A 13,578-nucleotide genomic window follows, 5' to 3' on the forward strand; every position below is an offset into this window, starting at 1 on the left:
CTGTCCCAGCGCCCCCGAGTGCTCTCGCTCCCTTGCCTTGCCTGGCGCGCGAGCTCCCTGCGGTCTCTAGGTGGACCCGAGGCTGTCCTGACGAGGCTGCGTTTGCCTGTCTTCCAGGTGCTGCGAGCAGTCTGACGCCTCCTGCCAGCGGAGAAGATGTTTCAGACAAAAATGGCCGGTTTCGGGAAGAAGCTGATCCGCCGCCGCGTCCTGGATCTTGGCTCCGAGGAGACGCGGTTTGCCCGCTGCCTCTCCACCCTGGACCTGATCGCCCTGGGCGTAGGCAGCACGCTGGGTGCCGGGGTGTACGTGCTGGCCGGGGAGGTGGCCAAGGAGAAGGCCGGCCCCTCCATCGTCCTCTGCTTCCTTGTCGCGGCGCTGTCGTCCGTGCTGGCTGGGCTCTGCTACGCCGAGTTCGGGGCCCGGGTGCCGAAGACGGGCTCTGCCTATCTCTACAGCTTCGTCACCGTGGGGGAGATCTGGGCCTTCACGACCGGCTGGAACCTCATCCTCTCCTACGTCATCGGTGCGTGCACCGCAGCCCGGCTCTGGGCCCCAGCTTGCTGGCTGCACCACGGGGGTGGCATGGGGCTGTGCGGGGCAAGGGCTGCGGGTGGCACTTGCCATCTCCAGGTCCGGGGGCAGCGCAGTGCAAGGGAGCTGCATGGGCTGCGGGAGCTGCCCCGGGGGGAGGGGGCAGACTTCCTGACTGACGGCGACTTCCCTCTCGGTCCCCAGGAACGGCCAGCGTAGCCCGAGCGTGGAGCTCTGCTTTCGACAACATCATCGGCAACCACATCTCCATCTTCTTCAAGAACCACACCTCCATGGGCAGCGTGGGGGGCGTCTTCTCCGAGCACCCAGACTTCTTTGCCTTGATCCTGGTCTTCCTGCTCACGGGTGAGTGCCGGAGCTGGCGGGCGCCTGGGCGAGGGGTGGGGGCAGCCTTGTCCCTCTGGTGCCAGCTCCATGTCTCGCTTCCTCAGGACTGCTGGCGTTCGGGGTGAGCGAGTCGGCTCTGGTGAATAAAATTTTCACTGCCGTGAACCTGGTGGTCCTGAGCTTTGTCATCATCTCCGGCTTCGTGAAAGGGGACGTTAAGAACTGGCAGCTCTCCGAGGAGAACTATCTTAATGACACTGTCAAAGCCAGCAATGAGGATGCCAGGTGAGGAGCGCTCTGCCCGTGCCCTGTCCTACAGGGACTGCCCTCCGGGCCTCGCCACAGCTGGCCTCAACCAGGGTGCAGGGCCAGCTTTGCTCGGAGCTGCCTGTCTCGCACCCGGGTCCTGAGCCCTGGGGCCGGGGCAACGTGGCCTGTCTGCTCTGGACAGCAGCACTGCCTGGCGCCTCCCCACTGCCAGCAGCGTGGCTGCATGCAGATGCTGGCACTAGCCAAATACTCTTGATGGTGGCATGGGTGTAGATGGGCCTTGGGTTAGCCCTACCCCTGCGGACGGACAGGGTTGCTGCTGTGGCACTGACCAGGCTCTTTCCTTTTCAGCATTGGCCCCCTGGGCTCGGGGGGGTTCGTGCCCTTTGGGTTCCAAGGGATCCTTGCTGGGGCTGCCACGTGCTTCTACGCCTTCGTGGGCTTCGACTGCATTGCCACGACAGGTAAAGCAGCGTCGCGGAGGCTCTGCCGGGAGCCTGGGTGAGGGGTCTTCCCTGCGCTGCCCACAGTCCACGAAGCACCAAACATGGGGAGCTCCCCGGGGGGTGACATCCTCCACCCAGGAGTGGCCTCTGCCTGCTTGGTGTCCTGCCACTGCATCCTGGAGCTGGACTCTGCTTTCCCACCCAGATGGCATCTAAATGACAATGCCACTGCCACGCTCTGGAGAAACCTGCTCACCTGGAGCTCCTGGCCCTGGTTTTGGGCCCTGCCTCCTGGCCCTGGGGGTGCGAGGCAGGACCAGGCTGGGCTGACGCTTCCCCCGCTCCCCTCCACAGGCGAGGAGGCCAAGAACCCGCAGCGGTCCATCCCCATCGGGATCATCGTGTCCCTGCTGATCTGCTTTGTGGCCTACTTTGGGGTCTCTGCTGCTCTGACCCTCATGGTGCCCTACTACCTCCTCAACAAGGAGAGTCCCCTGCCGGAGGCCTTCAAAGCCGTGGGCTGGGAGCCGGCCCGCTACGTTGTCGCCGTCGGGTCTCTCTGCGCACTCTCCACCAGGTGAGGCCGGGGCTTGGCCACTGGAGCCCTGCTGGGCTGGGGGGTGCATGGGGCTGCTCGTGCCAAGCCAGTGGGGATCCATGGGAGGGCTGGCTGGCTAGGGAGAAGCTTCCTCCCATGGTCCAACAGCAATTGCACCCGACTCGGTTAGACCAACCATGGCCCTAAAAGCAGTACCTGCGGTCCCCACGACCCTTGCTGTGGCCCCGGTGGGGAAAGCAGGCAGCCAGCCACGTGGGGTGTGGCACGTGCAGTGTGCATGCCTCCTCGCTGGAGCGCTAGCCCCCAAGGTCACGCCTTTGTGTGACAGTGCTGGGCCCCAGGCTCATGCCAGTGCTATGGGGCGCTGGGTGTGCTTTTCAGCCCTGTGCTCCAGGAGGAACTGCCCGCTCTGCCTATCCCTGGCTGGTCCCTCGTTCGAGATGGACCCACGGCCAGAGCTCCTATGTTCCTGCCAGCACCACGGCAGGGCCTGGGCACCCGCGGCCAGCCCAGCAGCTCAAAGCCCACGTTTGGTGGGAGCCTCTCGTTACCATGTGCATTGTGGGCAGGAGCCAGATCTGACTCCACAGAGGGTCAGCTGGCACATACAGGCCTGGCCTGGCCCTGCCCTGGCTCCCAGAGCTCCCTGGAGGGGAGAGGGACCTTGCGATGGGGCAGCAGCGGCCTCTTCTCTAGCAAGGAAGTTTTTTCACCCAGCATGGCATTCAAGGGTGGACTCGTGGCCACCAGGTACAGCAGGAGCTGAGAGTTCAGCCAGGTTCACCAAGGGGTTGGACACGTCCTTGGAGGATAAGGACATCAGGGGCTACTGAGTGCTTGTGGTGGGTCCAGGGTGCTTCCCCATGGAAATTGTGGTGTTGATGCCCCTGGGGATAGAGGATTGGCCAATCTTTCATGTCGCAGCCCTGGAGGCTGCAGGCAGGTCAGCGACAGGTTGGTGCAGGGCTGGCGACTGACAGAGGCAACCCCCTCTCCTTCCCGCAGCCTGCTGGGCTCCATGTTCCCCATGCCGCGGGTGATCTACGCCATGGCCGAGGACGGGCTGCTGTTCCGGTTCCTCTCCAAGGTGCACACACGGACGAAAACGCCCCTGATGGCCACTGTCGTGTCGGGGATCGTTGCTGGTAAGAGGCTCTGTCTCCTCCCAGCCCCTGCCTGCACCTCGTCCCCCTTTGAGGGTGAGACCGGTTGTGGGCTCACACCATGCTCCTGTGTGTGCAGCTCTGATGGCCTTCCTGTTTGAGCTGAAGGACCTGGTGGACCTCATGTCAATCGGCACGCTGCTGGCCTACTCCCTGGTTGCCGTGTGCGTGCTCATCCTCAGGTAGGTGCCTGCCTGCAGTGCTCCCCTTCTGCGCGAGGTGCGTGGCCCCGCACTCCAGCCTTGTGGCCTGGGTATGTGGCAGCCATGTGCCTGGAAATAAATGGCCCTGAGGGTCCTGGGGGGCAGGGCCGGGTGTAGGGACTTCCATCAGACGGAAGACGATGCTGGGGTGAATTATAAGAGCTGGGGCTGGCCCTGCCGCAGGGTAGCAGTGGGCTCACCATCCCCAGCGAGGTTGCAGCTGAGGTTTGGGTGCCCCCAGCTGTCACTCGGAGAGGAGGGCTGGGGGCTGTGTGCTGGTATCATGGGTGAGGCTGGATAGATTCGGACTAGTAATATCCCCCTCGCATGAATTCCCTCTGCACCCGTGAGAGCGGTGCTGGGGCAGGCAGCCCGAGAGCAACAGGCTGGGGCTACCCTGTGCTGGGGTGGGCTGCAGTGTGGACTGTGGGGCTCTTGGCTGGGCAGTGCCAGGTGGGCGTGGGCACATGGGGGGCCACTGGGGAACCAAGTCTGTGCTGCGGGGTCTGCCCCAAGACACAGCCACCCACTGGTGCGCGTCCTGTCCAGGTACCAGCCGAACCAGCTGAGCTTCTCAAAGGGCCTGGAGATGGTGGAGCTGCACAAGCAGGAGGAGGAGAAGGCGATGATGGACCCAGACATGAGCTCTGGTGACCTGAACAAGGAGTGCAGCCTGCGCAGCCTCATCAGCCGCCGCGGGAGGACGCCCACCAAACTGTCTGGGCGGATCGTCTACATCAGCACGTCGGTCATTGGTGAGGACACCGGGAGCTGCGTCCAGCGGCACCCGGGAGGGGGAACGGGAAATGGGAGAGGGCCCAGCCTGGCTCTGGGAGGAAGGGGCTCTGTCTCAGTGTGAGAAGGGAGCTGGCATGCAGGTGGCCACGGCTCCCGGAGCTCTGCAGCTGGCCCGTTCTGAGGGGGTCCAGCTGCCATCGGGGGCTGCACAGGGGCACGTGGCCCCGTGAGCTCCAGCAGGGAAGATCGTGGGCCTGCCCACTGCTGTGGCTCTGTCCAGGGCTACAGGCTGGTGCAGGGGCCGCAGGAGCAGGCAGTGACCGACAGCTCAACATCTCCTGCCGTGTCTCTTGCAGCTGTGCTGATCACCATCCTCTGCGTGGTCCTGGCCCAGACCATGGACTCGCTGCTGAGTGGCAGTGCGATCTGGATCACGATCTGCGTCGTCCTCGTCGCCATCACCCTGGTCCCCACCATCATCATCTGGAGGCAGCCGGAGAGCAACGCCCGGCTCACCTTCAAAGTAAGCGCAGGAGCCGGGTCTGCCTGGTAGCTGCGGCTGCTGCAGCGAGAACAGCTGGAGCTGTGCCATGCTCTGTTGGTGGCTGGGTCCCAGGGCCTCTCCTGGAGTTGTCCTCCCGGGTGGCTGTGCTGGGGCTCCCTGGGGCTGGGGCTCCCTCTGCCTTGTAGCCCGGCAAGGGCGGGTGCCCAGCCCCCGACCCCACTGACTTGGCCTCTCCCCCACAGGTGCCTGGCCTGCCGCTCCTCCCACTCTTCAGCATCTTCATCAATGTGTATCTCATGATGCAGCTGAGCCCTGGGACCTGGGCTCGCTTCGGTGTCTGGATGCTCATAGGTGAGGTCTGGGGCAGCTGACGCTAGTCTTGACATTGTGCCCCAGCACAGAGGAGCTGCTGGGGCTGTGCTTTGCTCGGGTGCCGGGCGGGGCCCTGCTGCTGGAGAGCCTGGTGGGGGCAGAGATCTGGGTCCCCGGGGGTGAGGCTGGGCATCCCTGGCTGGGTCCTCTGTGCTTCACCAGCCCCTCCTGAGCCCCGGGCTGGGAGCTCGTGGGCTGCTCTTATATGTGCCTGTGCCATGGATGGCAGGTTCCTGCAGGCAGGGGTTGTGCTTGGGGGGAGGAAGCGAGCACTGGGTGCATGGGCTGCAGCTGCCATTGCGATCCTTGCGGGCTGCTGTTCAGGGCCACCATTCTCTCTTGCAGGCTTTGCCATCTATTTCGGCTACGGCATTCGGAATAGCGTTGAGGCGCAGAGCATACGCCAGGCCCCTTCTCCTGGTCCTGGCCCCGACCCCTCCAGCACGGACAAGCCTCTGGACCCCACGGTTTGAACTGCAGGGAGGTTGGGGGTGTCCCAGTCTTCCTCTGGACTCCATAGAGCCTCGCCATCCCCACCCCTTCCCTACTGAGCAGGGTGCTAAGCTGGCGCTGCTCCTGAGCCCTGCTCAGCCTGGCCAGTGCACAGCTGGGGAAGCACAACTCTGGGACACTCGTGCTTCCCTTGAGGAAAAGGACGGCAATGGAGGTGTTTCTGCTGTGACTGAGGAGCGGGACGGGAGGGGCCAGTACCCCTCCTGTGGCTCGTCAGCCTCCCCCGCCTGGGGTGCTGACACCCATCCGCCTCTGCCCAGAGTGCCGCTTCTTTCCGCTCAGACCCTCTGTACATAGTGTAGTTAATTTATTGTCTGACGTGTGGCTAGGGGCTGCCTTGCTTGGCGTGAGTCTTGTCGTGGATCAGCTACTGGGTGCTGGACCTCCCCGACCTACCTCCGGCACGGACAGCAGCCCTCCCGCGTCCTGCATCCCTGGAATCTGTGCATTTGTCAGCCTTTGTACAAATAAATTTGACTTTTTTTTTTTTTTTGTAAACCTCGGCTCCCACTTCTGCGCCACCTCATCTCGGGCAGACGCCGCTGGGCAGGGGGGAGCCGTGTGCAGGGAGCAGCATGGCAGGAAGCTTGTCCGGTGGGGTGGGAGTTGGGTTCTGGTGCAGCCTTGTTCAGGCCACAGCCCCTGGGGAGAGGCAGGCGTAGGCCCCCAGGTCCACTCAAGCCCCTATAATCCAGTCCCTGCCCCCAGGCAGGAGGCAGGGGCAGGAGCAGTGGCAGGTGCTGGGTGGATCCCGTCTCCAAGGGGCCTGCGCGATGCTTGCTTCTGCCCAGGGAGGTTGCTCTGCTCTCTGCCTTCCCTCCAAGATGATGGCAGAGGCATTCATAGGCAGGAGAAAGGGAACCAGCACTGGGAGCTTGTGCCTCAGGTGCAGCCTGGCCTGCCACAGGCAGCTGGATGATGGCCAGCATGCCCCAGTCTGCATCCCTGAGGCACTGGGGAGGGTGGGTTAGCCCCTTGGTGTGCGAAGGGGTGGGGTGGGATCTGGCTGATGGGAAGAGGGCTCCCGCGTGAGGGAGGGGGTGGCTGGATTACCAGCAGTGACTGATGGGGTGGATCAGGGCCTGGGTCTGGGATGGGGCAGCAGACAGCCCAGACTGGCAGCAGGAAGCTCTCAATCTGCTGGTGTGGCTGCAGATCCATGCCTCTGGCGTGGCATGATGGGCCGGGCGCCTGCATGGGCCCTACAGTCTCTGGGTGTTGTTGCTGCAGGGCAGGTCTGCAGGCGTGTAGTCACCTGGGCTGCCGTGGCTGCGGAGCCTGAGGGTGCAGAAGAAAGCTGTGGCGTGCTGGCTGGCGGGGGAGCTGCTACCCCTGTTTCTGGGCAGAGTGGCTCCAGGCTCCCCTACTGGGGAGCAGGTAGGACCAGGAGCCTGTGTGGGCTCCCTGGGGCATGCAAGGAGGGTTGGCACACCTCTGCCCCAGAGCATCCTTGAGGGGCAGCAGGAGAGGCAGGGAACCCCAGACCGCTGTGGCTGTGCTGGAGATGGGCTGCCCCAGCCACAGGCTTGTGGGGTTCAGCCAGCACCTCCCCTCAGCGGCTTGCTCAGCCCTGACCTGGGCAGTTCTGCCATGGGACCCACTTCCTGCTGGGCTCCCCCTTTGATGCTTCTGTCCAGGGCTCCCTGGCCTACACGGGCGGGAACAGTATTCAGACAGCACATGCTTACCGCGGCCTGCTGCCTCCATGATGGCGCGGACCACGGAGCCGGGGCAGCTGGTGAGGCACTGGGCACAGGTGAGGTGCTCGCTGGAGCCCAGGGGCTGGCCTTGCGGCCCTGCAGCAAGAGACAGGGTCTAGGACTAGCCCTGCTGGAGCCAAGCTAGCCCTACCTGTGCCAATATGTGGTAGGGAAGAGGCTCCACTTCGCTGCCCATTAGGCTGCTGTGCTGTTGTGCTTTGTTCTTCCCTGGCAAGTGCCTTGGGGAGCGGGGCCAATAGGTGCCAGGGATCCAGCCCAGGAGACGCTGGCCAGAGGGCAGCAGCAAACAGCAGGATGCACCTCCTCTCCCTTTGGCCATGGGAACATGACCTTGGGGCCCAGCCATCTCTGCAGCCTGCGGCGCTCAGCCAGCTTTGCCATGTGAGCACTTTGCTGGCTGAGGTAATGCCAGGAGTCTGCTCCCCTGGGGTCTGGATGGAGACCTCGCCCCTGGCTGAAGGTAGCAGGCACCAGGCATCTTTGAACAGCGCCTGGCCCTCAGCCTTGGAGAAGGGACCCCATGTTGCTCTGTGCACCCCATCCAGCCTGCATACCTGCTGCTGAGCGGCACTGACTGTGTCCAGGGCCCAGTGCCCGCACCATCCGGCCTTGGCAGTCCTTGCCTTGTGGGGACAAAGGGCTTCCTATGCTCCAGTGCGTTACGTGGGGCGAGCAGTGTCTGAATGGCAGCCCTGGAGACAGGCGTCTCTGGGCACAGAACGTCCCCCGGCTGCGCCAGGCTCTGAGATGGCTCTGTCTGCGCTAGCTGGGGAGGGGGAGGCAGAGCTGGGCTGCAGCCCTGCTCCCGCCCCAACACCGACTGGGCCCACAGGCTCCAGCTACCAGCTCACTGCCTGAGAGGGTCCCTAAGGCTAATGCATAGCGGAGCAAGCCACGTGGGCCCGGGCCACGCAGGAGGGCAGCGTTGGTCTGCTGGCAGGGGCCTGTTCTCCTAGAGAAGCGAAGGGGCTGTCACCCCAATGCCCAGTCTGGGCATGGCTCGGCCCCCCAACCCCATCCTACTGCGTAGAATGTTTTCTCAGGGGCGCCTGGTTGCTGCCACAGTTGATGCGCTGGCTGCGGGGCTCTCGTTCTGGAGGGCTGGCACCCAGAACCATCTCCCAGGTTCAGTTGGCAGTGTGGAAAAAAAAGACTCTGATCTGTGTCCAGTGCCAAAAGTGCAGAAGGGTTTATTGTCTGCAGACAGGGCCCATACAGTCCAATGAATGGTGAGACCAGCCTCGTGAAGCCTGTCCTCGATGGGTAGAGACACTGTACTTTGTTCCCGCTCCCCTCAGTCTCCCAAGCCCTGCTTACACAGGCACGACTGTGTCCTGCCAGTTTGCATCTCTTTGCGGAGATATTCATCTCCCCTTGGGTTTTCCCCTGCACTTTGGTTCTTAGTTGGTCTCATGAGTGAGTTCTTACTTTTTACATTTGTCCTCCAGTTTTTAGCTGCTGTTTTCATGCTCCCTTCAGTGTCTTTTCCCTCGTTAGTGTTTATTTTGTTCCTTCCTCATTGGATCCTCCAGTGGTTGTGAGGCCTTTCTCCCATCCCGCTTTTCTCTAGTTTAGCATGACTACAGGCTAACACAACTAAAAGCACCAGCACCAGCTACCAGGCAGACAACACAGTTGGGCCCTGCTCCGGAAGCTCATCCGAGAGATGCAGGTCCTTCCCCCAGCACTGAGTTGGCCCACACCTCTGCTTGGAGAAGAGATCTCCCACAGCACAGTGGAGCAAGGTGGGAAGAGCAACGCATGTCACATCACTCTGTCCCAGCTGATTCACTCCTTCTCCCACACTCCCTCAGCCCAGTCTATTTTTTGCCTTCACCCAGCTGCACCTTCCCAGGCACTTCCTCCTCTGCAGTCTGCTCTGACCAGGCTGGACAGACCGACCCCCTTCCCCACAACACAACCCCACACTTGTTCTTACTGCGCACTCCTGCCTTCCCTGCCCTGCAGCCAGCATTTGGGCCCAGACAGCTTGGTGCTGGAGGGCAGCATCCTCCACAGTCTGCATCTGTGCTCCCTGCCTCTCCTGCCTGTTGCATCTGACCAGGGCATGAAGGAGGAAGAGCTGGATGGAGGCAGCAGACAGGTTCCCTATGTACAGCCTGGCTCACACTGGCAGGAAGAGCTGGATGGAGGCAGCAGACAAATGCAGGCATCCATCCCTTAGCACGCAGGATGTGTGCCCCCCACCCCCCTGTCACAGGTACAACAGCACCAGAGCACAGACTACAGTGACAGGACTAAACGTTTATTTAAAAAAACCCAAAAGACACTTAAACAAAAACCACACAGTAACTGGGAGACTGTGCCCCACCTAGGCAGTGCCAAGGGCACGGCAAGGACAGGGACTCTGCAGGTCTGACTGAGCCCAGGGCTAGAAGTGCAGGCACCACTTGCATTGGCCAGTACAGTCTGATTGTGCTTCTCTAACCCAAGCCAGCAACAGTGCTTTAAAACAGCAGGAGACAATGTAAACAGTAGACTTGAAACTCCTGCCCGTGCACAGGCAGGTGAGACAGCTTTGATGGCTGATGAGTTCTCAAAGCTTGAACTTTAGGGAAACAACAGTGGCTGGAAGAACAGCTTGGAGGCAGCCAGATGTGTCAGAGAGAGCATGAGGAGTGAGTTGCTGCCAGGGTCTGGGTGCCATGCTGCACTTATCCTTAAAGAGAATCCTGCAGAGCTGGCCACACTGTTCCCTTGCTGCCCTGCATCAGCGGGGAACAGCCTCTCTATCCCAAAGGGAAGGGGAATGAGCAAATGTAGACAGCCAGCCTAAGGAGGATCACTTCGTCCTGGAACCTGGACCTTGCTCCCCACCCCAGTCCAAAGGGAAAGGACAGGGTTATCTATGGAGGAATAGTGCCCTTCTCTGTGCTAGGACAGATGAGGCACTTAGTAGATCATAGTCTGCTGATTCGCCTTTTGCATCTGGATGATTTTGCCAAAGCCACCTCTTCCCACATCGTAGTCTGTCCGGTACTCATCTCGCACCTGGGGGCAGAGCAAGAGGAGGCATTAACATCCTGTACCTACTTACATGTCGCAACACTTTTAGGAGCCAGCTTCCTCTCCACTTCACCCCAGCAGTCGGTAGGCTGAAAGGCAGGGTGCAAGTGCATGTCTTTCACCAAAATTTGGGGGGAGGTGAGCACGCTAGCAGAGAGTGAGAGATTGCAGAGGGATCTGGATAGGTTACAGGGGTGGGCTAACAGGAACAGGATGCGTTTCAATACGGACAAGTGCAGGGTGCTGCACTTGGGCAGTAGGAACCAGCAGCACACTTACACAATGGGGAACTCCCTACTCGAGAGCACGGAGGCAGAAAGAGATCTTGGAGTCATTATTGACTCCAAGATGAACATGGGCCGACAATGCGAGGTCATGGTTGGCAGGGCTAACCGGACCTTGTCGTGCATCCACAGGTGCATCTCGAGTAGAGCCAAGGAGGTGATCCTCCCCCTCTACGCGACGCTGGTCAGGCCACAGCTGGAGTATTGTGTCCAGTTCTGTGCGCCCCATTTCAAGAGGGATGTGGACAACATGGAGAGGGTCCAGAGGAGGGCCACCCGCATGATCCGGGGACAACAGGGCAGACCCTACAGTGAGAGACTGCGGGACCTGAACCTATTCAGCCTCCACAAGAGAAGGCTGAGGGGGGACCTGGTGACCGTCTATAAACTCACTAGGGGGGACCAGAAGGGTTTGGGGGAGACGCTGTTTCCCCTAGCGCCCGCTGGCATAACAAGGAGTAATGGGCACAAGTTGATGGAGAGGAGGTATAGATTGGACATCCGCAAAAACTACTTCACAGTTAGGGCGGCTAGGAGCTGGAACCAACTTCCAAGGGAAGTGGTGCTGGCCCCTACCCTGGGGGTCTTTAAGAAGAGGCTGGATGCCTACCTGGCTGGTCTCATTTGAGTCCTGTTCTTGTTTTTGGGGTTTTTTGTTGTTCTCCCGCCCTGGCGGGGGGTCGGGCTAGAAGATCTACTAGGTCCCTTCCGACCCTTAATCTATGAATCTATGAAACTAGCTTGATAACAACCCATCACAGCAGGGACAGGACAAATGTGGGGCTGTTTTGAATGTCAAAGCAATACAAAACAGCCCAAACACTGTTCAGTTTGGCTTTGCAGTCTGGCTTTATGGATTGTCAAGGTTGAACCCTCTGAAATCTGGGAATGAATCTCATCTTCCCACTGGCGCATTCCCTCTGACAAGACTGCCCTTGCAACCACACAACAAAAACACAGGGCTGGCAAGACCGTCAGGGGGTCATACCTAGGGCAGACTCCCTGCTTGAGGTAGGTTCATCTGTGTCAACCATCCCAGACTAGCACTTGTCTTTCCCCTGAGCACTGTTTCTCCGCACTTGTTTCCTCCATCAATCTGACAGTATCTTATTGAGAGCAGAGCAACATTCACTTTGCGCCATCAGGAGCCAGGAACCCAGCTCTTCAGCAGCAGCAACTGTCAATCACTTTCTCCAGTCCAGCATCAGGTACTAAACCAGTTTGACTGGCTTTAATTCAGTTATTGGGTCTACACTGCATTACTCTTGCTTTGTGTTGGCTCAGTCATGGCGAGCAGCACCCAATTGAGCCCCGGGGAGCCATGTCCTAGACTGAAGTTGGTCTGTTGCTTACCTGTCCTCCCGTCTTTCCTCTCCCATACTGCCGGCCCTCCTTAAACCCTGCGTCCCAGTCTGTCCGGATAATGCGGTCATCCAGACGGGTGCCATTAATAAATCTCATTGCATGTTCAGCTTCCACTCTTGTGTAGTATCTGGAATAACTTATAAGGAAAATACAAGGTGCTGTTCTGCTGGGTAGGGAGCTAGAAAGAGAGAGTAATTTTATTCAACATGGAGGAACCCTGACTTTCAACTCAAGACCCAAACATGACTGGTTCTAGTTCCCTCCCAGCACAGCAAGAGGCTGCACTTTTGTGTCTCAGCTCTGATGCAGTGAAAGAAACAGGGAGGGGTCCCCTGATTCAGGCGAAGGCCAGATCAGCAGGCCAAACCTGCCCCCAGGCTGCTTTATGTACCCGTTTCTGGGACAGCGTGTGCTGAATTTGTACACAGGACTTCAAGCTGCAGCAGCCCCGCTTTGAGCCTTGTTTGTATGAGGCTCCTAATTTACCTCCCCGTGTGCCACAGGAGCCGCATGCGGCCGCTGAAGACGCTATTGCGCGGCTTGGTGATTACACGCATTGCGATTTGTGCCATGCACGGGCGCTACCATGACAGCCGCCTGCCGGGCCTGGGAGCAACACCACGGGTCCCTCCGCTGGCCCAGTCAGTCACAGACCACACGGGCAAGGAACCAACGTGGACATCGCTGCAGCAAGAGCAGCGGTCCCATCTAGCCCCAATGTACACAGAAAGGGCCAAGACACCAAAGAGGGGAAACAAGGGCCCGCCGAGAAGCCCCTAGAATAGGGCGCCGCGCAGTGGCACTGCGTGACCGTGGAGACAGCACCGTGCCCTCGAAGCCCCCCGCGCGGCAACTACAAGATACTCCACGAAGCAGAAGCCGCATGGCGTCTTCTTGATCTTGTCCAGACCCATGACGATGCGCTTGACATCACCACACTTGGAGAAGAGCTCCTGGATCTGCTCCTCCGTGGTGTAGAAGGACAGGTTCCCCACGTACAGTGTCGACGACGCCTTCAGCGACTTCTCCTGCAGGTACCGGCTCCCCTGAGGACACAGCGGACGTCAGCGCGGCCCGGCTACCCCCCATCCATACTCTAAACCCTCCCCCACCCGCCTCCCTCAATCCAGGCCCCATATCCCCCCGGGCGCACCCGGAAGTGCTGGTCGCGGTACTGGCTGATGTCGCAGTAGGAGTCGCTACTGAGGCCGCCCAGCGAGGTGCTCAGCAGCCCTGACATGGCGCCGCCGCACGCGCCGGCTCCCCCCGCCCTTCTAGCCCCGGCGCGGCGCCGCCGGAACCACCCCTCCCCCACTCGCCCGCGCGCCGACCCCATTGGGCCCAGCGCCCGCCACTCCCCGGGGAGAGGCGGGGCGGTGCCCCCATTGGAGGAACGTCCTGCCCGCCAGCCAATCGCCGCGCAGGGTTGGGCTCCGCCACGCCGGAAGTGGGCGTGCGCGGCCGCGGGGGGGCTCTGGGAGTTGTAGTTTCGCGCCAGGCGGGAAAGTCAGGCGCGTGTCTCGGCATGCC

The 13,578-nt window shown here is 60.8% G+C and overlaps 2 protein-coding genes across 2 annotated transcripts; one reads left to right on the plus strand and one right to left on the minus strand.

The window, feature by feature from the left end:
• Positions 1-25: 25 nt before the first annotated feature.
• SLC7A3 (solute carrier family 7 member 3) lies at positions 26-6,142 on the plus strand. Its single transcript, XM_019521249.1, has 11 exons — positions 26-526; positions 739-900; positions 987-1,167; positions 1,504-1,616; positions 1,953-2,175; positions 3,163-3,302; positions 3,400-3,502; positions 4,073-4,278; positions 4,618-4,784; positions 5,009-5,117; positions 5,484-6,142. Exons 1-11 carry the CDS (start codon positions 157-159, stop codon positions 5,609-5,611), a joined length of 1,902 nt encoding a protein of 633 aa, XP_019376794.1. The 5' UTR covers positions 26-156; the 3' UTR covers positions 5,612-6,142.
• Positions 6,143-9,619: 3,477 nt separating this feature from the next.
• NCBP2 (nuclear cap binding protein subunit 2) lies at positions 9,620-13,334 on the minus strand. The gene is made up of 4 exons (XM_019521250.1): positions 13,202-13,334; positions 12,913-13,094; positions 12,037-12,175; positions 9,620-10,384 (listed from the first exon to the last, which is right to left on the minus strand). Exons 1-4 carry the CDS (start codon positions 13,286-13,288, stop codon positions 10,286-10,288), a joined length of 507 nt encoding a protein of 168 aa, XP_019376795.1. The 5' UTR covers positions 13,289-13,334; the 3' UTR covers positions 9,620-10,285.
• Positions 13,335-13,578: the final 244 nt, after the last annotated feature.

Source organism: Gavialis gangeticus, unplaced genomic scaffold, assembly GCF_001723915.1.
Source record: "Gavialis gangeticus isolate Ggan-Ray unplaced genomic scaffold, GavGan_comp1, whole genome shotgun sequence".
Lineage (NCBI taxonomy): Eukaryota > Metazoa > Chordata > Crocodylia > Gavialidae > Gavialis > Gavialis gangeticus.